This window comes from Cinclus cinclus, chromosome 7, assembly GCF_963662255.1.
Source record: "Cinclus cinclus chromosome 7, bCinCin1.1, whole genome shotgun sequence".
Classification (NCBI taxonomy): Eukaryota; Metazoa; Chordata; class Aves; order Passeriformes; family Cinclidae; genus Cinclus; species Cinclus cinclus.
The window spans coordinates 12,589,700-12,615,356 of NC_085052.1; the positions used below are offsets into that span (position 1 = coordinate 12,589,700).

The 25,657-nt window shown below is 44.8% G+C and overlaps 1 protein-coding gene across 1 annotated transcript; it reads left to right on the top strand.

Annotated features, from left to right (window-relative positions):
• Nucleotides 1-318: 318 nt before the first annotated feature.
• On the top strand, nt 319-25,437 carry ARL3 (ADP ribosylation factor like GTPase 3). The gene is made up of 6 exons (XM_062496638.1): nt 319-420; nt 9,020-9,163; nt 10,290-10,406; nt 14,474-14,524; nt 16,495-16,680; nt 25,246-25,437. The coding sequence occupies exons 1-6, from the start codon at nt 319-321 to the stop codon at nt 25,291-25,293; spliced, it is 648 nt and encodes a 215-aa protein (XP_062352622.1). The 3' UTR covers nt 25,294-25,437.
• Nucleotides 25,438-25,657: the final 220 nt, after the last annotated feature.

Here is a 25,657-nt window from a genome sequence, read left to right on the forward strand (position 1 = left end):
GGGAGGTGGTGGAATCACCATCCCTGAAGGTGTTTAGGGAGGGTTTGGAAAGATTGGACATGGCACTTGGTGCCGTGCTCTAATGTACTTGGTAATCTCAGAGGTCTTTTCCAATGTAATTGATTTTATGATTCTGCTAATCAGCTCTAGACAGAGGCTGAGAGGCTCAAGGATGCTGGGGGGGGGGGGGTGTCTTTGTTGGAATGGAATCAGCATGCCAGGAGTTGATTCAGTCAAGGTGTAAAAGGTGTGATGGAGGGGTGGGTGCCTTGGAGAGCTGGGGACCAGGATGGCAGTGGCCTGAGGAGGGAAGGAGCAATGGAAGAGCCTGGCAAGGATAGAAAGCAGTGTTCAGAGATTGCTTATGAAGAGTCTGGGAGCAGCTGTGGCTCTAAAGGGGCACTGGACAACCCAGCCAAGGTGGGAGGAAGCCACCCTAGGACTTCAATCCTGGCCATAGGAATTGAGGGAGCTAGAAGCAAGCTTGCTGAGGTGGAAGGGCTGGTTTTTGATACACAGCCTTAGAAGGGGATGGCAGAGAGAGACTGGGTGAAGGGGTTAGGTGTTCAGAGATGGCCAGGGCAAAGTGCTCAGGGACTGAAAGAAAACTGCCAGTTGGGTGGGATAGACAGTCTGGTGAGTGAGTCAGTGGGAAAACCAAGTCAATGTTTGGCTGACTAGGATAGTTTGCTGGGATGTTATGTGCTCTGGGGTTTTCTGCCATGGGCTGGCAGGATGTGGGACAGTCTGGGTTGAAAAGAAGAAATAAGAATAAACTGTGGAAAAGACTGGAAGTGGAGTTTTTATGTTGATGAGAGAAAGAAAGGTCCCAGAGAGAAAATGAGTGTTGGAAGAGAGAAATAAGTTGTTTGAGAGGTAGCAGCATGGATTGCAGAAAAAAACTGGGTGTCTTGGTTAGAGGGCAATGCTGGGAGGCAGGCGAGGTGGTGAGGGTGTAGTGCAGTCTAAGCTGAGGTTGGAGAAAGGTTGGATGATGGGACAGAGTCGTCCAGCTGTTGGAAACAATTTGGGTTTAAGTGCCAGAGTAGTTGGGGTGAAACAAGTGGGATGATGGCAAAGTGCAGTGAGGACAGGAAGGAGGGGTTAGAACTATGGGTGAGGGGTGGTGAGAGAGAACTGCTGTGGATGTGGAGCCACTCATGAGGATGCTGCATGAAGAGATAGCGCAAGCAGAAGGAAATAGCAACGGGGAAGGAGCTTTCCCAAGGGCAAAGCCTTATTTTGTCCAGGAGCCCTCTGGACACAAGTTGGATTCGTGCAAGTAGAGGGATGCATGCATGGGAGAAGATGTAAGCAAGAGCACCAAATGCAGCTTCTCATCTTCACTGGATTAATTCTGGCTGCATCCCTACCTGCTGGGCCACAGAGAAGGAGGTTGAGATAAAGCCTGTGGGATCTGCTCTACTTTAGATGAGTTGGTGATGGGGCATGTCACACCAGGCACCAAAGCCATCACAGGATGGACATCTGCTGTAAAGATGAGGGCAGCTGCCTCCAGCAGTGCAGTGCGTTGTGGGACACATTTGGCTTGCAGCTGCCAGATCTGCTCTTCTGCCTTATGGTGTCATGATAAGCTGGTGTAGTCTGGGATCTGGCTGCTCTTATCCTGGCGCTTTGTGTGCGGAGAGGGTGGACTGGGTGTTCTCCAGTGTTCGTGTTATTTGATACAACATTTTACTGCCTCTTTGTCTATTTTCCATTTCTTGGAATTGTTTTTCGAATTATGGCCTCTCAGGCAGGGTGGGTGGCACTTTGGGGTGCCTGGTGGGCTGGCTGGACTGGGCAGAGGACTGGAGAGCAATGCACTATCTCTCTAGATTCTCAACGTTCACTAAAACAGAATAATCATTTGTGGTAGAAACTCTGAAACAGCAGCAGATATATCCAAAGCAGCTATGGCAGTCTGAGGGTGTGGGTCAGCAGTCAGAAATCATCCAGACAGCTTGATGTAACAATTTACTGTGTGTCATCTGAGCAGTGGTAGCTGCTCATGGGGATGTTCCTGCCATGTCCTGATTGCACTGGGAAGCGCTTAAACTCCCCTCAATGACTGCTTGCTCCAACTCCAGTGATAAGAGGGTTAATGCTGAGGTTTAAATTATTTCAGTGTTCATCCAAGTGAGTAAGTACAGTGGGGAAGTGTCTTCTTCTGCAGAGCGTACCAGCATTTCTCACAGCTGTGGGGCAGGGGTTGTGGAAGGTCATAGTTGGAGCACAGAGGAAAGGATGAACCATAAAACTACAAAGAGATGTGTAGTGGTGAAGTCTTTGGCACCATTAGGCAGCATCTGCAGTGGGTGCATGGCAAGGGCAAAGGGAGGCTGCTACATGAAAGGATACGCTGCTTTCCAAAGTTTAGGAAATGCTGTGTGAAGCACATCTTGTGGCTTCCTCGTCACTGTAATAGCAATCTTTACAAAGAGACATGGTATGTTATTGATAGATGCTGGGGCCAGAGGATGGCCAGTGTTTTTCTAAAACCATTGGTTGAAGATGACATCATTCTGTCAAAACCAGATTTATCAAAGTGTGGCCCTGTTTTATAGTTGAGGAAACTGAGTCACAGAGTGTCTAGCTGACATATGGTGAAGAGGATAAAATACCAGCATAGCTAAATGCATAGTCAGGCATCTTTCTCCTGGTCTTGAGCTCATGTTTCTAGGAAAACCAGCATCTGTGTCTTGCCTGCTCTAGGTGTACCTCATACCTAGAAATTTTTTCTTTTGTCCCTTGTTCTTTGGCAGTAAGGCTCTATTTAAAATGGCCCCATAAAAATGCTTTCAAGGATTATGGGTCTCACTACTTTAGTTTTCAGTACAGTTCAATGTCATGTTTTTTAGTTTATTTTTCTGATTGCTGAGAGGTTGATACGAGACATCACCTGCAGATAGGAGAGTATACCAGTCACTGGCCAGGACTTTGAAGTTCTGAAACCAGACAGCGACTGCTGACATTGTCCAGTGCTGGGCATTGGCTCTTCTCTGCACAGCGCAAAATACTTCTTTCAAACCTGCTGAAACCAGAGGAGTTTGATTTTAATTATGAAAGGAGGATTCATGCTGGTATTGGTTTATGTATCAAACTGGAGAGTGCTGTGTGACCTCTTTGACAGAAAACTACATTAGTAGGTTTGAGCTGGAAAAACTCTGTAGGTGACTCGACTCCATTAAATTTTGGATTTCAATGCAGGAAAAAAGTCTGCATTGAATGACACCATATGGTGGAGACATGCAGCAAGCAAATGATTTTTTGGGAGTTTTGCCAGAGTAAGAAGTATTGAATAAACTGTGCTCAATAGATTAATTTACTTTGGTTGTGTTTTGAAAAAGACTGGATGATTTTATGACCATTAGTGACATTTGCAGTTCTGCAGCCGAAGATAAAGGTAATCAGATGTCATTCTTCAGGGCACCAGCTAATCAGTGCAGTTGTCAGGAAGGACTCCCCTCCTCCAGCTCTGTGTGTTCAGGATTGCACCCTGGATGACAAATGTAGCCTCATATATCCACTGTGCAAGGCAGGATATTTGGCTCAGCTAAGCCCCTCATCCTTCCCTGTGTCAGCTCCTCCTGCATGACTTTCTGAAATTGTCACGTGTACCCTCCGTCTTTAACTTACTCTTCAAAGATAGTGAGCTGCTACCATATTACTCAATTGAAAGTGAATGAATTGGTGCCTGGAGCTGTGCTAGGTGCTGTGCCGGCAGAGCATGGAGGTGCTGCCATGCCATGGAAATATGTTCTGTCTGGGGTGAGAGATAACCAACTGATATGAATAAGTAGAATCCAAGACAGGTTTGAACTTGACATGTTTGCTGCCTAAACCTCATGAAGGATTGTAGGTGTGGCAGAGAAGGAATTAACAGAAGAATCATGGGCTGATTTTATGGGTATTTTGTGAAGTTTCTCCCATGGTTGTAGGAAAGTCACAGAAGTTTGAGAATAGAGCTCAGCAGTGCTGGGGAGCTGTGGGGAGACCCGAGCTGTCATCTCAATGTAAATGTGCTTGGCTGAGATGAGTCTTGAGGACAAAGATGAGTGATTTGTGGTTGCAGTAGTGGGGAAGAGGGTATCTCTGCAGGGGTGTAGAGATGGGGGAGATGTGGTCATAATGGCAGTCTGAGCTGCTGAGCTTTGTGGCTGTATTGCATCTTGGTGAAGTGAATTGATTTTACCTAAATATCCACATCTAGTAGATCAGCAATTGGTGGTGACTGAGGGTGGTTTTATTTTAAATTCATTATCTGAGCCTTGTGGCTAATAAAGTTAAACAGAATACATTTACTTCTCTTTCCTAATAAGAATCAACTGTGCTTTGCAGCAGCTTGCAGGCCACGCTTTTTACCCATGCCCCATGTATCCAGTCCTCAATACAGGGGAAAATTGTTCTTTCATTATGGCTTTATACTGCCAATCTGATACAATATTTAAACAGATTATCTCAATGCTCTGTTTGTCCCAAACCAATTTTTGCTTTGGCCTGTAAAGTGAATCTTCCTTTCAGTGGCTTCTGTGGTACAGGATGTAGTTACATGCATCAACTAGTTCAAGAGACCCATATACAGCATGGATTTAAAACTGAATAAACTCGCAAAACACTTAGTGAGGACTATAAATGCCACTGTATTTTTTATATATGTAGGACTTGTTTTGAGAGAGAGAATAGGATTACTGCATGCAGCTATAATTGAAAGTCCTTTGATAATTTGGTAGGTATTTTAAACCTAGCAATAATATACTTTCATAAAACCACACATCCCTGTTTTCTGAAGGATGTTAATAAGATGGTTAGCTTTGCTTTCATGCTTGATGTGTTTATGAGTGCTCTTGCCCATTTAGCTGCGTCTCCGAATTTAATGCCCCACTCTGATTTCATAGTAATTGTCAGGAGTCTCTTTTTCTTATTGTATGTCCCCTCTCACTGTCTGGAAAATACAGTCTCCTCATTGCTGACCCCATCAGTCTGTCTCTTCATGGTGCTTGTAAAGAAAACCCTCTCCACCAAGGACAAAGATGTTTTTAAACAAGCCAATCTGATATAAGACATAGTTTGCTTAACCCAGAGGTGACCAAGAAATGGTTGCTGGCTGACTGTGCCCAGCCTTGAGGTTGCTCTGTCTGGCTGCCCTTCTCCAAAGGCTGCACACGCTGCCATGCTGTGCTGTTCATTATCTGAGCAGCATCTGCAGTTCCCTTCTCTGTTACAGATGCCGCAGTCTGCTTAGTTTTGTGCAGCTGACACGCTGCCCTTACACTCCTGTGAGGCATCTCTGCAGCTCCTCAGCCACCTCATGTCTATCCTGGCCTGCTCAAGCCTTGTCCTGCTTCTCACCCTGGACCACTCCAGTGAGTGAGTGCCACTGGCCTGGCTGCCATGCTGGCACCCTGGGAATCCTCCCTTCTTGCCACTGGCTAAGTCCCAGCATGAGACATTTGTTTCCTGCCCTGCTTCAAAAATCTGCTCCTCCTCTCGCTTATGTGCATCCTCTTTGCACCAGATCTTCCCATTTCACGTCTTTCTACCTGACATCTCCCATCAATGACAAGGCATTGCTTTCTGACTCCTCAGTCCCTTAGTTTCAGCATTGTGTTTGCCAGCAGAGGAGTGCTTGTCCATCAGTGTGTGTGTAACGAGCTGCTTGTCCCACATAGTGGTGGCATGCAGCAGGGAACTCTGCTGAGTTATTTTTTCCAGTCTACTAAGCTGTCAGGAAATGCCTTCTGTCTTTCTAGCCAGTGTGCTCATAAGGCAAATTAAAAAAATAAATAAATAAAAAGAAAAAAATAAGAAACCGATGTGGGCTTGGCTTTCCTTAGTTTTAAATCTTTGCTAACTACAGGGAGAATGCCTGATGCACATTTTAAATACTGTTTACAAAATAGTAACAGTCACAGGAACCAATACTATTATTTGGCTCTTGATTTAAGTTGTATATACAGACCGTGTAACCTATGCTGGCAGCTACTGAAATAAAGTCCACTTCTCTATGTTGGCTTGCTTGTCTTCCAGCCTTTTAAATCAGCTTACTTTATACCTTAGAGAATACTTTTATTTCTATATATATCTTCTCTTCTATTGGCTACCCGCGATAATCCTGTGATCAGCCATGCAGCAGTGTCACTTGAGTAGAATATGGAACGATGCTGATCGTTTTCTCATAGGCTGTCATACTAGCCCAGAAATAGCATCCATCTACAATGGGAGAAGCTCTTTTAACATTTACAACTGTTCCTCTTCCCGACCCTTGAGAATTGCTCTGTGGTAGATAAGCAATACTTTGTAATACATTTCTTTGCGCTCAGTATTTTGGAGTTGAATTCTGAAATATAAAGGCACCTAATCCTGATCTGCTCTGGGATACACTGCTCTGCTCTTAGCAAGTGGAGCTGTGAATAGGATTAGCATTTCAACAGCTTCTTTTTTTAACTGTGAGCAATAAACTAAAATAATAGGGCCTGATTCAGAGCTCTCCAAAGTCGGCAGTAGTGCTTTGGCTGATGTACACTGGCTTTGGGTCAGGCCCATAAGAATGGGAAATTCAGTGTTATCGTAGAAAGGAAGGAGAATGTGTGAATTTTAGAGTTCCTGCTCCTATGGAGTCTGTCCACAGTGAGCTGAAATCCATGGATTTACAAGCCAACAAACACAACTGTAAATTTGACGGCAGGTGAAAAGAAAATGTGTTGCTAGTCATGCAGTTAAAACTTGTGCTTTTGAATAATGTCAAGGGCATTTAGGACATGCATATAAACAAGTATCCGGTAGAGGTATTTTTGCTGCTGTTCCTTTTCCCTCTGATGTGTGGAAGTGCAGATCATCATCAGGGCAGAACATGGGTTGGGCACTGTGGCCAGGGAGACAAGCTTGCAGTGACTGGCTGCACTGAACAGAGCCCTTCAAATTCATTAGCCATGGGCCCATGGGTGAGAGCCAGCTGGGAGCATCTGGCCCTGAGGGCCCAGTACATGGTGTTACAGACCTGTACACTTCAACTAAAAGCTGTTTGGGGATTTACTGTGCCTGTACTGAGCAGGCACGGCACTTCTCTGCCAAGCAGAGCCCACTTCTAACTCACAGCTCTTGAGCAGGGCCTGGATTCCCAGTTTTTTACCTGCCTATCACCTATGAAATGGGTGATACCTTGAGCCTGCTTATTGGGCAGTAAGAATGCAGTTTTGCTGTTGCTTGCACAGGCTTTCTGAACCTCAGCTTTCCACAGTGCTTTTCGAAAGAACAGCAACAGTGGCAATCCTGCAGCTTTCTACGGATACCTTTCAAACCCAGTAAAGAAGTTCCTTCTCTCCTCCCTGTTTCTTACACATTGCACATGTCTTTTGAGCTGTAGCTGATAATTTAACAGAAACCAAATAAATTACTCTGAAATCAAAAATGCTTACAGGGGTGGATCAGATGTTGCACGCATTTGAATCTCTGAGCGTTACTAAAAGCTTTAGCATCATGACCTGTAGTACTGAGTCCTTTCCAAAGCACTCCCACCTGGGAGTGAGGTGAACAGTCAGAAGCAGAGTTTGCTGAATGGCTGAGGTTGGGCTCTCCCCAAGTGGGCAGGACACTGCTGGAGACGGGGGACGCGTTGCAGCGGTGACAGTTGTACTGTGACGTGCGGCTCTTTATCTTGAGGACAAGTTTCTGATTGCTGCAATCTGGAGGGGATCAGGAGCAACCTTCAAGGCTCAAACAGTCCTTGGCTCTCAGCAGGAATATTTAGAGGGTTTTGTTCCTCATAGCAACACAACACTTCAAGACATTTAACTGATTACCCCCTTGCAGGTCGACAAGAAGCATTGTCTCCATTTTGCTATTGGAAAACAAAAAGGATTGAGATATGGGCCCCATGGGCTCAGGTTTCTGCTGATATTTGAACTTTCTTCCTGGCTGTTGGTCTTAGTGGGCTTCAGCAAGGGAATTGTCTGGGAGAGACAGAACAGGAATGCTGAGGACTTCAGGAGGAGCTGTAGGTGTGTTTCTTTCCTGGATTTTCTCGGGTGAATTAGTAGCAAGAGCACCTGTGTCTGCAGGAAGGGTCTCAGTGTGGTGTGTGCTGCGTGGGCTCTGAGGAAGGGTCCCTGACATGCAGGGGCTGCAGAGCAGTGTGGCAGTGTGCCCAAAAGAGACACCCAGGCATTCTTGGTGTCACAGCCTGCACCTCTCCCCTTGGCTGCAACTGCCCCTCCTCTGTGGGGTGGGCTGCTCTGTGCAGTGAGAGGCAAGTGGAAATGGGGTTATTTGCATCTCTTGGTTACATGCCAGGATCCAGAATATTTTCTCAGCCATTTTAGAGAGGTGCTGGTCTCTGACTGGTGGCACTGACAAAAGCTTGGGTGTGCTGCTGTAAGGTGCATGGTTGTAAATGAGCTGACCTGCATATTCTGTTTCCTAATCCTGAGTGATACTATCAGCTCAGAGAGCTGAACCTGGCTAATGACTGGAATCCACTGTGCTTTTCTTAGCAAGGATGTGTGGTGATCTGAAACAGTTGTTAAGTGCTACATCCTGAAAATCAGAACTGCACGTGCCCCATAGGTTCAGCAATTTGTAGACAGATAAACGGGGTTTGAGATGACCAGGGAGTAAACTATGAGAAGAACCAATGTCAGGTACATAGTAACCTGCAGTTACCTAGTAGGCAGATCAAATTAATGCAGTTTTCCCTCTGATAAAAGTAATTAAGAGCTTGCAAGGACTTGATCTGCAGCTTCTGCACATAGGCACTGTCTCCCTGGCACAGGGAATGCCAAACAGCTGTGTGACAAAAGCAGTGCAGCCAGCAGGGCACTCCACTGCGTGACATTTCTGCTGAGACCTTGCTAATACTCTGAGATGGAAGAAAATAGGGGCAAAGGGAGGAGTAGGCAATGAAATGGGAATAGGCACTGCAGAAAGGTATTCAGAGTGTCTTGGACCCACCACCAGACAGAATCTTTTTCAAGGGAGGAGTTTGGGGAAATAACAGCTGTGGTCTCTCTTGTGCATTTAGGGTTTACTGTCAATCCTACGCAAACTAAAAAGCACCCCAGACCAGGAGGTGAGAATCCTCCTCTTGGGACTGGATAATGCAGGCAAGACCACGCTCCTGAAACAGCTGGCATCAGAGGACATCAGCCACATCACCCCAACACAGGTGAGGAAGGCCTTTCCTTCTTGAGGGAGTTACTGTGGTCCCACCTGCCACGTTATACAAAGTTCTAATGATTCATCGGAGTCTTTCAGTAAAAGGGGGAACAACTGGAGCCTGGTGCACCATTAAGTTTGTGTCTTTTCTGCCTAAGAGGAGGCTTCCTGAAGGAGCCAGAGAGCTTCAGGCCAGATCGGTCAGATAGTGCAAAAGTGGATGAGTGCTGTGGAGTCCTGCAAAAGGCTTTTGAGTCATGCTAGGGTTCCATGGATGTGTCTTCGTTCCTTGTCCTTGCCAAACAGGGGACATACAGAGTGGATGCTGCAGCACTGGACGAGCCTTTGTCTCTTTGCTTCTTTCGCCCAACCAGCTCCAAGGGTTCTGCATATACCAGTGCACCTCCCTAATGTCTTTCATGCCCTTTTGTTGAGCTCTGGGGCTGGAGGAGAGTGATGGCTCCCATCAGAAGCACTGCAGCATTGCTCCAGCGGAGGTTGCTAGAGAGCTATGGGAGATGCTTCCCCCACCCTGTAGCTGCCTCCCAAAGCTTTCAGCCCTGGCACCCTAATTCCAAGCTTTGGTCCCTGGGTGGTGTAGCAGCACATTGCCAGCCCACGCCACATCCTGTTTTTCTACTTGAATGCACTTTCAGTTGGTGCCCTAATTGATGAAATGGACCCTTTAGACGTGCAGCTGTTGCTCTTTTAAGCCCAGCATTAGCTGTGTCGTGTCGAATTGAGCTGAGACCTCTGGCTTCATATTAGTTGTGACTGACTACTCAGCTTTCAGAAGCTCAATCCTGCTTCTCACAATGCCCTTGTTTTCTCCTTATCTGCAGCTCTCCCACTTCTTCCTGCACCCACCCTCCTGAGCCCTCTCAGGGCACTAACTGCATCATATGTCTCCATAGCCATGACAGCATCAACCCTTGACCCAAGAACACTGACAAACTGATGGTTTAGCGGCTGCTTATGCTGGTGCCTCTCCCACAGCTGATCCATCTTTGTGGCTGCCCAGCCCATCTCACTGCACGTTGTAGGCATGGGATATTTAAGGTGTTAATGTCTGGTTACAAACATGCTCCAGCCATTCAGGTTTATGCTCTGTGTGGCTTTGTTTCTCCTCTTTCCAGGGCTTCAATATCAAAAGTGTACAGTCTCAAGGTTTCAAACTGAATGTATGGGACATAGGCGGACAGAGGAAGATCAGACCATACTGGAGGAACTATTTTGAAAACACTGATATCCTTGTGAGTATTGGCTGCAGCTGAATGCTGTGTTCATGCAATTGGTTTCCAAGGTCTCCGCCAGAAATTCAGAAACAAGTAATGTAATGTCCCAGCCCTCAGCAACACCATTGCCATTGTAACAGGAGTTATTCTGAGCTAAATGGCAAGATTGGTTGAGTGCAGAAAGAAAAATACAGTCATGTTTGCAGAAATCATTCAGTTGCATGTTTTTACTTTCACAGGATGGTGCTGTTTATAGTCAGTTCCTTTCCTCTCATCTCAGTCTCTTTCAAATGAAAACATTAATAACGTCTACTTTACCTATCTATAGCTCCTTTCACTGGAGACTCTAAAGGCCTGTCATGGGCATTAGTGACTTAAACATCATGTGTAGAGATAGGTCAGTATGGTGCCCTTGTTTTATAGGTGAGGAAACTGAGGCATAAGAATTAAATGGTCTGACTGGCATCAGATGGGAAAGCTTTTGACTGAGGGACACAGAAAGACCCCTTGTCTTTTCTTTTGCTCCTTTAATCATAAGACTGTCTTTTAATGGTTTTGACAATTTTGCTGTAATTACATTACAATTAGCTACAGATGACCACAATTATATTTACAGTGCAGGACCTTTGTTTTTCCATGCCAGGGGACATTGCCCTGGGACCCTCCAGGTGCTGCCTTGGCTAGTATCAAAGATCACCTCTAGAATGCGGCCACATATGCCAGGACGAAGGCAGACTGGGGGCTGCAGGCCTCTCTCTGCCCCAAGCAGTACTGCCTGTGGGAACAGAGAAAAGTCAAGGTCTGCAGGCTCCTATGGGAAAGTGGGAAGCTCTCTCAGAAAGACACATTCCTCCCTCCTGTCACACACATACTCAGTAATGTGTCACGAGCTTCAATGCACTTTCATGGAAGGGTCAGTATAACTAGGAATAGACTGTGTTCACCAAGGCTTGTGTCCAGTTGCTGAAATGACTGGCTGTGCCTGCAGGCTTAGAAAACACTGTCCAAATTAAGCTGTTATTTAAATGTGACTAATAAATCCTTGATACTCTCTTTTGCCAATCTTAATTTTTGAGCCTTTCTTTGGAATCTAAAGTTTGAGGACAGCCACCACTGCATAAACCCGGTTGATTGCTTTTGCAGAGAGGAACTGTGAGATTTTCCATGGGGTAAGATCTGGGTTTGAGAAACGAGCAGGACACACATGGTGTCCTCTGTGGCTGTTGAGGACAGAGACATGGTGTGAGGCGACTGTGCCCACTGAGCCCAGGCTCTGGCACTGTGTGTGGTGGGGAGGCAGTAAGTGTGAAGATCAAGGTCAGCCCTGCAAAGCAGCAGCATTGGGATCTCTGCCTGCTGTGGCAGGTGCTCAGGCTGCAGAGGCTGTGCAACCACAAAACAATATCTGGAAGGCTGTGCTGGCAAAGTCAATGAGCTACACTGGCCTGTGGGCTTTCACCCTTCCCAGTGTGTGCTGAATGGGAGGTGCAGAAATAAAGGTAAATTTGAAGACTGAAGGAGATGAAAGCAGTTGTTTTCTCTGCCCCTCTCTCACCCCAGTTAAAGCAATGTACAGAGAAACCCCTTCTTTTCATATGAGTAAGAAAATGGGTGTATAGAAGCAGAATCAGTTTGGGGGAAGCAGCAGTGTAAATTCAGAGAAATAGCCGCTGCACAGATGGACTTGAGTTCCCCTATCTGCACTTCATGCTGACACCCAGTCCCAAACTGGGAGATGTTGGCATGTTGGGGCAGTGCTCTGCTCTTTCCATACACACCAAAACTGGGATCACGTATATGCTGGTGGCTCGCTCTGCCTTCTGCCAGTCTTCACCCCTGTTTTAGCTAGTAATTTTACCCTCTGACAAGCCTCATGCAGACTGTGCATTTATAAATTGAGCCAACTTATCCCTCATGCTATTTCTTTGTCTAGTCCTATCACTTGCAATTTCTGCCCAACCCATTTACTCCAGGTTGTGTTTTGGCTTGTTTCTCAAAGGAGGTACCCAGCTTTACAGGAATTTCTTTCTCAAATCTCCATTCTCCAATATGGTGTTCAAATCTGTTACCAAGCACCACAGCCAAAAGCAGGCTCTTGTGTGGCCTTGGCCATAAATGGAAGTTGGACATGAGATACACTACAGTTCCCAGGACACCCTGCTTCTCTCTTCTAAACTGTATTGCATAAAACAGAAAGGACCCTCTAAAGAGTATTAAAAAGCAGGAAGTAATTACAAATTCAAATCCATGCAGGTGCTTTTGAATGAGAGCTTGGTCTTGCATCACACACCTGTGATATTTGGAAGCTTAACTCAGGCAAATAAGGTGTGGATATCTGGCTGATTGCATATTCAGACAGGCACCTGCAGCTATTTGGCACAGTGCTTGCTGGTTTGGAAGCAGGCACTCGGCACATACTTTACTTTCTCTGTGCTGTGCTGTTGTGGCTTTTGCCCCAAGCACTGTTGTCTCTAGTTCTCATCTTACAAAACAGCTCCCTAGTGAGGAATGAGCGGTGCAGGAGAAAGCCTGACCGGATGGGACCCAGAGCTATCCCTTCCCAGTTAGAGAAACACCGTAATATGGAAGGTGCCACCTTTCAGTTCACAAGCAGCACTTGACCACTGCATTCATGTGTTGTGGACTTCCCCAGAGATGTCCTGAGGGAGCACAGATGACAGACCAGTCTTGCCACGGAACACAACTGCCAGCCCTGCAGCTTCTTCCTTTGTTTTGTTCTGTGTTTTCTACTCTAAATGGATGCATAGGGGTGGATGCTTGGTAGGGGTGGGGAGGACATGCGTAGCTGATCCAGTATTGGTGCACGTGCTTGGGATCACATTGCAGGGAGAGGCCTGTGTGTCTCACCATGCCCACGGGCTGGTGCCCATCACGTGGCACCGGGTGGGTGCTCTGCTGACGCATCCCCACGCAGCTGCGTCCACCCTGCCGCGTGTCCCCCAGCCTCTGTCAGTGCACATTAGCCCCCAGTGAACTGCAGAGCGGCTGGGAGGTTGCTGGGTTACCTCCTCAGGCCTCGCATACAGATTCTCCTGCTGCGTCTTTGGTCCCATTTCAAACAACTCAAATGCTGCTCATTAAGGGAGTGCCTGTAGTTTAACAGATATTGCTGCTAGAGATCTTCCCCTACTATTTGGTTGAAATTATCCTGGAAGCATGGAGTCTTATGCTGAGACTGCCTGCAAGGATGCCATTTATCTTGATGGCGGGGTGCTGTGCCCTGAAAACCAGGCTGACACTTGCTCCCTGTAAGCCACCAAAGCTGACATGCTAGCAGCTTCAATCACTGCTGATGGGGAATGGCAGCGACTGGAAGCAAAATGCTCCGTGTTTGTCACCAGTCCTGTCCCTGTTTGCTGTCCCAGCATCCTTCTTCAAAAACCTTCACATATCAAGCAATGAAAAATAGTTACTAGTCTATTCTTGCCTGCATGTTGTACTGAGGTTCCCTATTTTTTTAGAAGGCAGCTGAAGATGGAGTCTTGCAGGCTGAATCCAGCCCTCACACCCAGCCACTCTCTCCAGGAAGCTGCAGTAGGAGTGCTTGATAGAGATGAACTCGATGTCCCTAACACATTCATGTGTCCCCTGAGTGCCACTGTGTGCCTTGGCGACTTACTGAGGAGGTGATACTAGAGGGCAGCATGGCACAGTCACACCAGGCCAGTATTTGTACACTTGGCTGGAATGAAAGGCCATGTCTGGTTCCCCAGGTTTTGCCCTCCTATGCTCAGTTTTGGCCTGTAACAATAAGTTTGAAACAATACCAGCAGTCTCCTGTTCTCTTCAGATAATTTATGCTACGGACATGGTGACAGCATGCCCAGTACTGCTGCCAGCCCCTTTCTGACTCTACCCACATGGTTGTCCACTCCCCAGGTATTAAAAGAGGTGGTTCTTCTCCTTTCAGAACATCATGAAGTTTTGTCAACATTTGCTGCAAATAATAGCAAGGATCTTTGTGCCCAAAAGCGTAATTAGTAGGTTCATCTCACTTAAGCGTGTGCTACTGTGGAAGAGTGTCTTCTGGGAAGAGTAACTTTTCCTGTAATTTCTTTTTTCAGATCTATGTCATTGACAGTGCAGATAGGAAGAGGTTTGAAGAAACAGGTCAGGTAAGTTACTTATGCCCAGCTTCCTTTGAAGTAACTCAGTGCTTCTGAGTGCCCCTTGCTCTCAAAAGTTTGGAAGAGGATTTTGTTGTTTATAAAGGAAATTTGCATTTCAAGAGACTTGCCTTTCAACATCAATACAGATTATTTTGGTAGATGTGAAACAAGGAAAATAGGTAGCCTAATTCCATTTAAATAGAACAGTGTTCATTAAAGTTATACAATAATAGCAAATGGAGCCTAATACTGAAAGCACAAACTTCTCTAAGTCCTTTAAATCTTGCCAAACCAAGACCCTGAGGAATCATATTTTCTTATTTACAAAGCTGAAATGGAAATCTTATTGACTTGATCATCTTTTGGATGCAATTGAAAAAAAGCTAAGAACTTTCTAACTAATACTGGCCAGAAAATAAGACTTCCATTTTGCAAAGTTCTGACATTTTGTAACATTTTTTGGTTTAGGTTGAAACAAAAATAGGATTTTTAAACTTTGTTGTGTAAAATTCAGAAAGTGACAACATCCCAAACCAGCTAGCAATAGATTTACCCCACAGAAATGGGAGATGTAGATTAAAGCCTTCTGCTCTGCCTGATTTGAAGGAGACACTTGATCTTTTGCCTCTCAAGTCTCACAGACACACCCTAACAGCAGAACTGTTGGTTGTTGTAGGAATGAGGGAATCTTTCCCCTGCTGGAGCTATTTTGTTTTATATCAGTAATTAAATAGTCATTGGGCAAAAGAGATGGAAAGGAAGCAACAGCTTAGATCACTTGCCCGAGTCAGGCGGAGCCAGCCTAGACCCCTCCTCATATTTCTGCAAACATTTTTGATTTCAATAAATCAGCCATATCAGATGAAAGACCTATTTTCTTGAAAAATTCCCAGCCAGTTCTGTTTATAATTCCATCCTCTCATCCTGACTTCCAAACCAAACATTGCTCTTGGTGAGATGAAGTTGTATTTCCACTGCAGTTTAGCATCTCTCCAACTACACTTGTTTAATCCAGAAGTTTCTATTCAGTGGATAAAAGATGTTAGAACATTATCTGAGTGCATGAGACCTTTCCAGCTAAATAAGGAGGCCACAGAAATCTCTTGTACTCATCTGTTTGCCATGCCAGCAGTCCCTACAGGTTCGTATTTTGCTGAGTTTGTTGTATGTTCCCATAGGGAAGTGACTTGAGACTGAGTGCTGGTTTCACATGAGACCATTGCACAACCTAGACATGAAGTATTTCAGCCACCATTGATCCACTGCAGATTCAGATTTGAGCTATTAAAAAAATATTTTTGAGTCAACCTTTTTTGAATAAACCCGTTTTTTAAGATGCCACCCAATGTGTGCTGTGCATATGGAGCCAAAATCCAGCTATTAAGGCTGATCTAGTTTGTCTTCAGCTAACCAATGCCTTTAAAAGCATCAGCACTTTCCTGTGGGAGGGAGATTTCCATTTTGGGGAGGGTGGTGGGGGTGGGGAAATCCTCTTCTGTTTAAATTGCAGTGATTAAGACTTCAAACAACCCCTTGAAACTCATGATTGATTAGCAAAGATATCAGGGCCAGTGTCAACGGTTCTCAGGTACAAGCGTCAGTCAGGCAATAACTTAGGACAGATTCCTCATACTGCCAATTTACATGGGGTTTTTTGCTGTTTCATCAGTTTTGGTCTCCTTGGATCAGAGACTGGTAAAACACAGAGTTGTAGCCTTTAAGGCAACTGCTAATTTCAGACCTAAAGGAAGATTTTTCTAACCTGTAATTGGAAGAAATAGCTTTTGAACCTTGGGCAGAGATGATTGTATACATTTTTGCTCTCTTATAATAAGCTCTAGGTTTTACTGGAACACACTCTTCTAGCATTTGCCCTAAATATATTTCTAATTAGAGACAAGCACTGGTGGTTGAAGGTTTTCTTCCCTTCCCTCTCACCATCTTCCCCCCACCCCACTCCCTTGTAAATGATACAGGAGCTGGCTGAGCTTTTGGATGAAGAAAAGCTTAGTGGAGTCCCCGTGCTCATATTTGCTAACAAGCAGGATTTGCTGACGGCTGCCCCTGCTTCAGAGATTGCCGAGGGACTGAACCTACACACAATCCGGGACAGAGTCTGGCAGATCCAGTCTTGTTCAGCTCTTTCGGGAGAGGGAGTACAGGTGAGGCTCTGCAGATGGCTTGCTGTGCCAGCAGGCCATCTGTAAGAGATTGTTGATCTGCAGGGTGGGGCTGGACCGGCTGCCTCACCAATGGGGGTCAGCACAGCCAAAGCCTTGCAGTACAAAACGCGGGGCGGGGGGGTGTGTGTGTGTGTCTTGGGTCCTGTGCAAAGGGAAGGGAGAGCTGTGGGCCCTTGGGATCTCTCCATCCCTGGTAAAGGGGAGAGCGACTGCCTCCCTACCCAGGAGTCTTTAGCTGGCCAAGATGAAGACATTGATTTCCTTTAAAGAGACTGCTGTCAGGTTAATCATTCTCACAAAACAAATCGTCTTTTACTATTAACCCTTTGACTGGTACGAGTGTGCACTCTAGAAATCTGATTTACCTTTGCTACTGATGTCATTTGGCATTTTACTAAGCCCAGGCACTAGGGAGAAAAACTGATCAATTTTTCTGTTCCAGAGAAATGCAAGAGTAGCACATGGAGCAATGACCACTTCTAATGTTAGCATGTGGGGCAGCAAAAATGCACCCAAGGGTCTGCACTGTATCCTTGTGCTGAGCTGTAATAGTTATGTTTTGGGCTTCTGTGATGTAGTCAGTTCCTGCAGTATAGTAGCTCTTTGTAATGTAAATGGGACCTAGGTTTGTTTATTTCACTCTTAGGCTTTCCTGAATTAATGAAGTATTTGCAGAGCTAGAAATCTGGGTACTCCCTTCACTGATATTTAAAGAAACAGAATGGTGAAGACATTTATCTTCACTGTAGTTTCAGTAAAACCTTATTTGCGGATGCTACAGAGCAGTTCAGGATAGTCAGATCTCAAGCTGATTGTGAAGAGTCACAGAAGCAGCCCTCCATGCTGAGTGGGCAGTAAAATGGCAGATTAAATTCAGTGTTGACAAGTGCAAAATAATGCACATGAGAAACAACAATCCTAATTACACACATACGATGATGCACTCAAAATTAGCTGCCATTACTCAGATGCAGATCCTTGGGAACAGAGCTCAGCAAAGACCAGAGGAAAATTCAAATGCTAGACAATTACAAGAAAGCAAACAAGAAACATCCTTTCTAGCAGGTTAAAATCATTGTGAGCCCATACCTTGGGCCCATGACCTCAATTTCTGTCTCTGCAACATTTAAAAAGGTTTTAGAAGTAATAGAATCATAGAGTCCAACAAAAAAATAGATACAAGGGTCTTCAGAGGACCTTTAGACCAACTTCATGTTTAAAGCAGGGTAGCTGTGAGTCTAGAAGAGGTTGCTGAAAGTCTTGTCCAGTCAAGTTATAGGTATCTCTAAGCATGTAAATTCCACATTCTCTCTACGTAACCTCTTCTAGGCTCTTAACTACCCTAATCAGAAAAAAATATGGTCCATGTATCTGCTTAGAATTAGGAGAGATTTGAGGATCCTCTGTCAGGAATGATCAGCAGCACAGAGTGGCATCTGTATACAGGGATAATAAATAAATCAGGACTAGCAGTTTGGAAGAGAGAGGACAGCGAGTGGGAACGTCTTCAAGATTTATAAAATACGGTATAAAAATGTCAGATAGACCGTATGCTATTTTTACATTGCCAGAGGAAGAGTGTTCCTAATGAAATAATCAGAAAATGGTTTAAAAGAAATAAAAATAAATGCTTCTTTGCAAGTTACATGATTAAATTCTGTATCTCGTTGGCAGAGGATGTTGGGGAGACCAAAGGCATCCAAAAAAAAGAAAAAGAGGTATCAGAAAAATAAATTTCTGAAGAAGGGATGTACAGGCAATCACTGACCACTAAGATCTAGAGGCAGCTTTTGACTGAGGAGCAGCTTGGACCATGAACTGGGAGGGAGGAACAGAGTAAGGAAGATCCTGTTTCTACATGATCTTTCCTCTGGCATCCAGAAAGAGGATGCTGGCCTGGATGAATCATTGGTCTGACCCAGTACAGCCATTCTGATTTAAAATTCTCAACCTTATTTTCAGACCTGAACCTGAATGCAGTAGGTGGTGTTCCCTAAAGGACCTGTAGTTAGCTGAGCTACAAATTCAGCTATGTTGTAGCCAGTGTTGTGAAAGGCTTCAGCTCTAATCTTTGCTCTGAAGTTTCCAATCCAAAGAAATCTGATCAGGAAAATGAGGCTGCAGTTGACAGGATTTCAGGCAAACATAGGTCACCTTCCTCCCCACTTCAGGCCCTTCTCTAAGTTATGGAAGTGCAAGGGATCAGTCCAGCTGGAAAGGGGCAGTAAAGAGACAGATGAAATTCAGAGATGTGTGTTGGATGTGGAAGAAGTAAACGATACAAAGTGTCGCTTTCTGTTCCTGGGTTTTGAAATGTGGTTCCTTCCTGGGTTTTGAAATGTGGTTCCTTCTCAGGCAGATTTGTGGGCTCTCTGGAGTGGGCTGCATACTTCTCCATTGACAGCACTTTCTTACCGTGCCTCGTCCCTGGAGCAGAGTACATCCCTAATCATCCAGTAGTGTAAAATACTCAGCCCAATACCCTCTACCAGGGAAATGAAATCTGCTTCTGCATTCACTTCCAGAAAACAGAATACCAGAACTAAATAAAAGTATTTGTAGGCCTGTATATTTTGTTCATCGTGTTTATCTACACAAATTAGTTTAGATGCAGGCTAGATAACATCCCACTTTGTTGTAGTCACTCTCATTGCCATAAATACTGCAGCTTATTCCATAAATGATTACTGCAGAAAAGTCAGGAAAATCGCAAACTCTCTATAGCTTGTAGAAGAAGAGCCCCTACATTTCTCTTCAGCCATAACTTTAGCCCTGTCAAATCAGACATCAAGAATGTCAAGCACTCCCTTTCCTTGCAAATTGAACAAAATGTTTGGGGAGATGGCTTTTAAAGTAAACCCAGACCAGCCTAGGAAAAAATAGTGTCCTCAGTCTTGGGATGTTAAGGAGAGGTCAAACTTTAGGAGAATCAAAGAACTTGTTTAAGGAGTGAGATTAGGAAAGATGTTTTTGAAGATTGTGGTACACCAGGGCCACAGATACCAGAGGCTCAGAACAGGAGCCTTCCATGTGTGGTTAAGTCTCAGGTCACCACTTTAAGGACTTCTTTGAGAAATGACAATGAGTAGCAACAAAATAAATGGAGACTGAAGCATCAGGTGTTCAGAGTGAAAGCCAAGGAATGAGCACACCAACCATCGCAGGTGATGGAATGTATTAGTTGGAGTAGAACTGGAGACATTGCTGGTGAATTTTGCAAGGAAGAGTGGTGGCATATCTTGTACTGAGCACATGCAGAAACAGAGTTAATATGGGAAGATGTTTGTGATAGCTTGAAAGAAGAGCAATGAGCAAAGATAAATAATGCTGATACATGAAGCAGGAATAGTTTGAAGGTCATTTAATTAGTTTAGCAGCTAGCACCATTGTGTATAGAACTGGGTAGTTTAAGACTGGGGATTTCAAGGTTAATGAGATTAGATTATGGTTAATAGAATGATATAAATTTAGAGAATTTAACTATTATTTGAAATGGGTTATTTAATAAAATTCTTAATTAAGGGGGGAATCTATATAGTTATCTTCTCTTTTAAAATTAACCATTAGGGATTCTGGAAAAGGGGCCTAGCAGTGTCCTGAGCAGGCTCAGAAGAGAGGTGACTGGGTTAACTGGAAACTCCATGCAGTGTCTCTGGATGCCAGCTGGCAGCCTGTGTTATGCCAGCTGAAGACTTCATTACCTCCTGACTATAACCATGAGCAGCACTTGTCTTGTTAATCAGACTTCATGGTGCCATTGAAGCTTTTTCAAGCAAAATGTCTGCTTGGGTCTGATCTTATACTCAGCCCCAGTTAAAAAACAAGAAAGCCTTTTCTCCTTGCCACAGCCATCTGGGCTCTGCTTCTGGAACCGAGTCCTGACCAGCCTACACCAAGACCCTGGCACAGGGTACAGCAAGTGAGGGAGGTGATTATTGATGACAGCAGAGGAACATAAGGGAGCTGCTGCCTCACAGCAACTCTCTGGTGCCACGTAGGCTCTCTTGGCGTTGTATTTGTGACCAGATCTCACATTGTAGCCCTTGGTGTGCAAAAGCTGCATACATTCCACCCTGGCCAGCCGGGGTGGTGTGAAAGCAAGCAGGACCCCTCTGCTTTGCTGCCTCTTCTCTTGCTGAGGTGTTATTTAGGGGCCAGGGTGTCATATTCAATATGACTCAAGGTTTGCGACTGATGTTTGCTCTGCAGCTTGTTTCTTGTCTGAAACAAGATTCTCCAATCAAGGCCACAGGAGTTCAGCCTGCCCTGAGGAACTGTCCTCCAGAATGATGATGCAGCGTATTGTGTCCAGAGTCTCCCAAACATAATGACCCTCTGGAGACCATTAAAAGCCAGTGAAACTGAGAGTAGCCACTAAACTTTTCCAGTTTATGCCAGAGCCCATCTGGCCCAAAGGACTGTGGGAAGGGCTGAGCCTCTGTCTCCTCCCTGGCTGTTTCAACCCAGTTGAGAATGAAGCCCAAGACCTAAGTTATGTCTATGCTGCAATTCAACACTTTCATAAGGGCAGGATTCAGAGCAAGAACATCTCTGCCAACGTGGTATCTGCAGAGCTTAGGTTTAGTCTTAGCCAGGACAGGCTGGATGGGGATTGTCCACATTTTAACAAGTTTCTGGAGCTATTTGTAAATGTGACTTAAAACCAATTTTGGTGACAGCAGCTTTCCTGGGGCAGGCAGAGCCTGTGCATGTTGAGGAAAAGCAACCATATTTCCAGATTACAGTGCAGTGTCTTCTGATTTTTAAGTAGGCTAAGGAGGGAGTCTACAGTACTGCACCAGGGATACAAGGTCTCAGAGGACAAGAAAATAAGCTTTCACCCAAAAAACTAATGGATAATGTACTGGCAGGATCCTGTAAGAATGAGCCTGTATGATCACTGGAGGTGCAAGGAAATGACAGATAATGAAGGCACAGTCCTGGCTGTGCAGAGGGAGAAGAAAGTGACAGTTAAACTAACGCATACCAAAAATGCTAGAGATTGAGAATTTTGCAGTTGCCTGACCCAATTTGTTATGGCAGACAGAGGATTACATGAAAGGATTAAGCTTTTCTGTCCTTAAGGTCACATTAGGGGTCACAAGTTTGTGGCCTTGCCTGATCCCAGGCTTGCAGGGGAGCAGAAATTGCAATGCTTTTTATGGGGTGGAAAGGACTTGTTCACTGTGTTTGAAGTCAGATTACTTCATTCCCATAGCCTCAAAGCTGATAATGCAAAGAATGAGCAAGCAGCGGGCTAATCTTAAGCAGGACTTTTTATTTCTCCCAGGGAAGGCTCTACCAGTACTTTCCCAAAGGGCGTTGGAGTACAACTCCCTTGGCACAATAGCAGATGGGACTGCAGCAAGGCAGGGTTGTGTGAGCAGCATTTCTCTGCAAGGAGCATTATCCTCTTCCCTGGGGTTCTCTCTCTTTGCTTTGGTAAAGTTTACTAGCTGCTTGTTAAAGAGCTAAGAGAGGCAAAGCTGAAAGATCTGAAATCTTTCCCTGGCTAAGTTTTCCCAGGGTTGACTTGAGGCTGGAATACTAATATTGTATCCGCCTGGATCCTCAGAGTACCTGCCAATGTCTCTGTGTCTCAACAAAGCAGCACAAGGACATCTGTCAAGATCTAAATGTTACTGTAGGGATTATACTTTCTTCACAGAACCATCTTTTAAACATGCAGATATAGGGACAGAGTGTGCGGAGACAAAGGATGACAACGGTTGACTCCTTGAGGACTTGACTCTTTCAAGCACTGTTTCCTCCTTCCCATGTGCCTTTCCCATAGCAGCTCTTTGTGTTTGTAGTGACTTCCCTGGATTTCTCTATCTTATCAATGCACTGTCCTGCTTCACACCCTAGGTAGAAAAACTACAGATGTACCTTTTACTTTTTTTTGCTTTCCATTGCATTTGGTATTCTCCAAAGCATCTGGGGACACTGCAGAACAACAACCCCTCCCCTCAAAAAACAAATTGCACCAGAAGCTGCAGACATAGCTGAGGAAGGCATCTCACATACACCTTTCTCATACATCTGAACATGTTAATTTTCCCTTTATCACTGTCAGGCAGGGGGATATTTACAATTAAATGTGATTCTTTTTCTGTCAATTTACTCATGCCAAAGAGAGTTTTTAAAATCTATTCCTGCTTTAAAAGTTTGGTGACCTACTTACATATTTCAGGCATGTTTGGAGTTCACCTTTCCTCTTGCATTTTGCTATGTCATTCTTTTTGCCCTCGTTAAATGCTTCATGCAGCCAGGCTCCCAGGCATGGTAAATCCCATCATAAACTCTGCTTTATGACCCTCGCTGCGCTGGTGCTGCAATGGTCTGCCTTTCCCCTTGCCAAGCTCCCCAATGGCAGCAGGCAGAGTTTTAATCACTGTGAATTCAGGTTGTGGTCAGATTAGGTAGAAGATAGGATGCATGTTTGTTGTTTTGCAGTGATGTATTGTTTCTGGGATTACTGTGCTGAATAGCAGAGAGTGTCAGCTGATATTTATTACTTTAAGCTGTCTCAGCTGTTCTGGTTCAGCAAATAAACCTACATTCAAAATGAATGAGGAGCTCTGCTTGCCTTGTATGCCATGATGTGTGCAAATGTGATTATTGCTTCCGAGGCAGGGGAAGCTGAAATCATTGTGGGAGCATTTTTATTTATTTATTTATTTATTTATTTATACTCTTTGCAGGCAATCATGCAGATTTCTAAAGCACACAATCAAGTCAAAGGCTTGACACCTCTCCTTCTAGCCCCATTGTTAAGCCCAGGCATTCCTCATGCTGAGAATCACTCGGTCCCTCTCTCTCTAAAGTGATAAGCTTTAAACCATGCTATTGATTGCTTAAGGCATTACATGTTTTACACCTAGGTTATCAGTGTTATTGAAAGGGGAAGACACAAAGCTACCGAGCCTTAAAATGAATCTGCCGCTCATCTTCTCCCATTTGCTCTTAGGATTTCAGACAATTTGTTTTACACTGATCTCTGCTGGGGAGATAAATAAATGAAACTGGAAACACCAACCCTCCCCAAGGTTAGAGTTAGAAGTGTTATTAGTGTAGGGCCTCGTGCACCCCAGCATAAACTGGGCTCACTTATTCTTTATTTAACACAGTAACAAGGGCTGATTTCAAAAGTTGCTGCTCCCCTTCAGATAAGAAGTGTCACATAGCACAGTTATCAAGGTGAATTGGTATTTTCAAGTGAGAACCTCTCTGCTTCTGATTAAGCCCTGAGGACTCCCTCTCTTCCCTCTTAACTCTTTAGCTCCCCTCTGACATGGCCACCAGCTTTGTGACTGAGGGACAACATAGAGGCATGGCAGTGAATGTCAGCTCACCCGAAAGGCCTGCCATACTTTGCCTTGGGCTGTCTGTCCTTGGAGAAGTTGAGGTCCTTGGCAATCTTTTGGCAGTCTGGCAACAAGGGTATAGGAAACCAGCAACACTGCTACCGTGGTGCTAGCAGTGATGCTTGCCCAAAAGCTCTGACTTTTCTTAGGGTCTAACTAATGTTATTGTTGTAATGATACAAAAATGACCACTGAACATAATACAGAGAAATCCCTCCATTCTGAACTGAGGTTACATTTGCCTGACTTCCAAACACAAAGATGTGCTGCTCCCCTCTCATCCCTAAAACCCTACCTTTTGCTTTCAGCCTCCCTGTCCGCAGAGATACCTCTTAGGTAGGATAGAGGTAAGGGATTTGATGGGACACCAATATGAAGAGACCATGCATCTTGTACTCCATTGTGCATGTTTCCTAACAAATAAATGACAGGAGCAGATGAAGTGTTGCTTTAACTTTCAATAGCATATCCCATTCTGGGATCTCAGCAATAAACTCACAAATCGGGTATTCACAGCACAAGTGTTGCCATCCTGCTTGCACTGGCCAGAGAAGTCATCCACACATTTTTAAAGAGATACCTTAAAGAGTATCAGCCTCTTAAAACATGGCCACATAGCTTCTCACTGAACCCCTGTAGGATGCCTGAGTGTCCATTTTCTGTGGGGGCCCTGAGGAGCAGGGTCCAGGTCTGGTTATTGCAGTGGCTTTCATGGATCTGGATTTCAAGGCTTGCAGATGAGCAGAGAATTAGAGCTGTTTTCTTAACAGGGGGCTGACTGTATAACAAACAGTCCCCTAAAATCCAGACTCAAAGATAAGATGACTTGCCTGATGTTACACAAATCATCTGTAGCTGAACCTGGAACTGAGCCTTCATCTGCCACTGACGTACCTTGACTGCAAAGTGATCCTTCCTCGAAGGACCTACACATAACGACGTGATGAGATGATGATACTTTTTTATGATCAGATGAAAGATTTAATAACCTCTGTGTGACAACATCTACCAAGCAAGGAAGCACTTATTTTTTTAACCCACAGTGGTTTTGGGGACAGAAGGGCAGGCAGGGGGTTGATGAGGAGGAAGAACTCGGTGCTTGCAGAATGGTGGTGGGGTGGGCTTGGGGAATTCCTCCTCCCATTGCTTGACTAACATTACCTTTCTCTGTCTGAAGGATGGCATGAACTGGGTGTGCAAAAATGTCAGTGCTAAGAAGAAGTAAAGCGTTCTGAGCTGCATGGAAATGGAGGAGTGGTGGGAGCAGAATTCTAGCCTGAAAACACTAAATTGCTGCTTTCTGACCAAATGTTTTTCCATCTGTGCACAGCTACAGCTGTTAAAAAAAAAAAAAAGGAAGAGAAAAAAGGGAGCAACACTGGTTTAAACCTACTGCTGGATTTGGAACTTGACCTGCTCTTTAGTATGATTTTTTTTATCCCAATAAAGGAATTGCATATTTCCTCCTTATGCATAAGTAGTATTAAATGTCTGATTAGCAAGCAAGTTTGTAAGTAGAAGCAAGACTGATTCAGTGTGGAGCAGAGGGAGTGGTGAGTTACAGTAGTGGCTTAGATGCATAGGAGCTG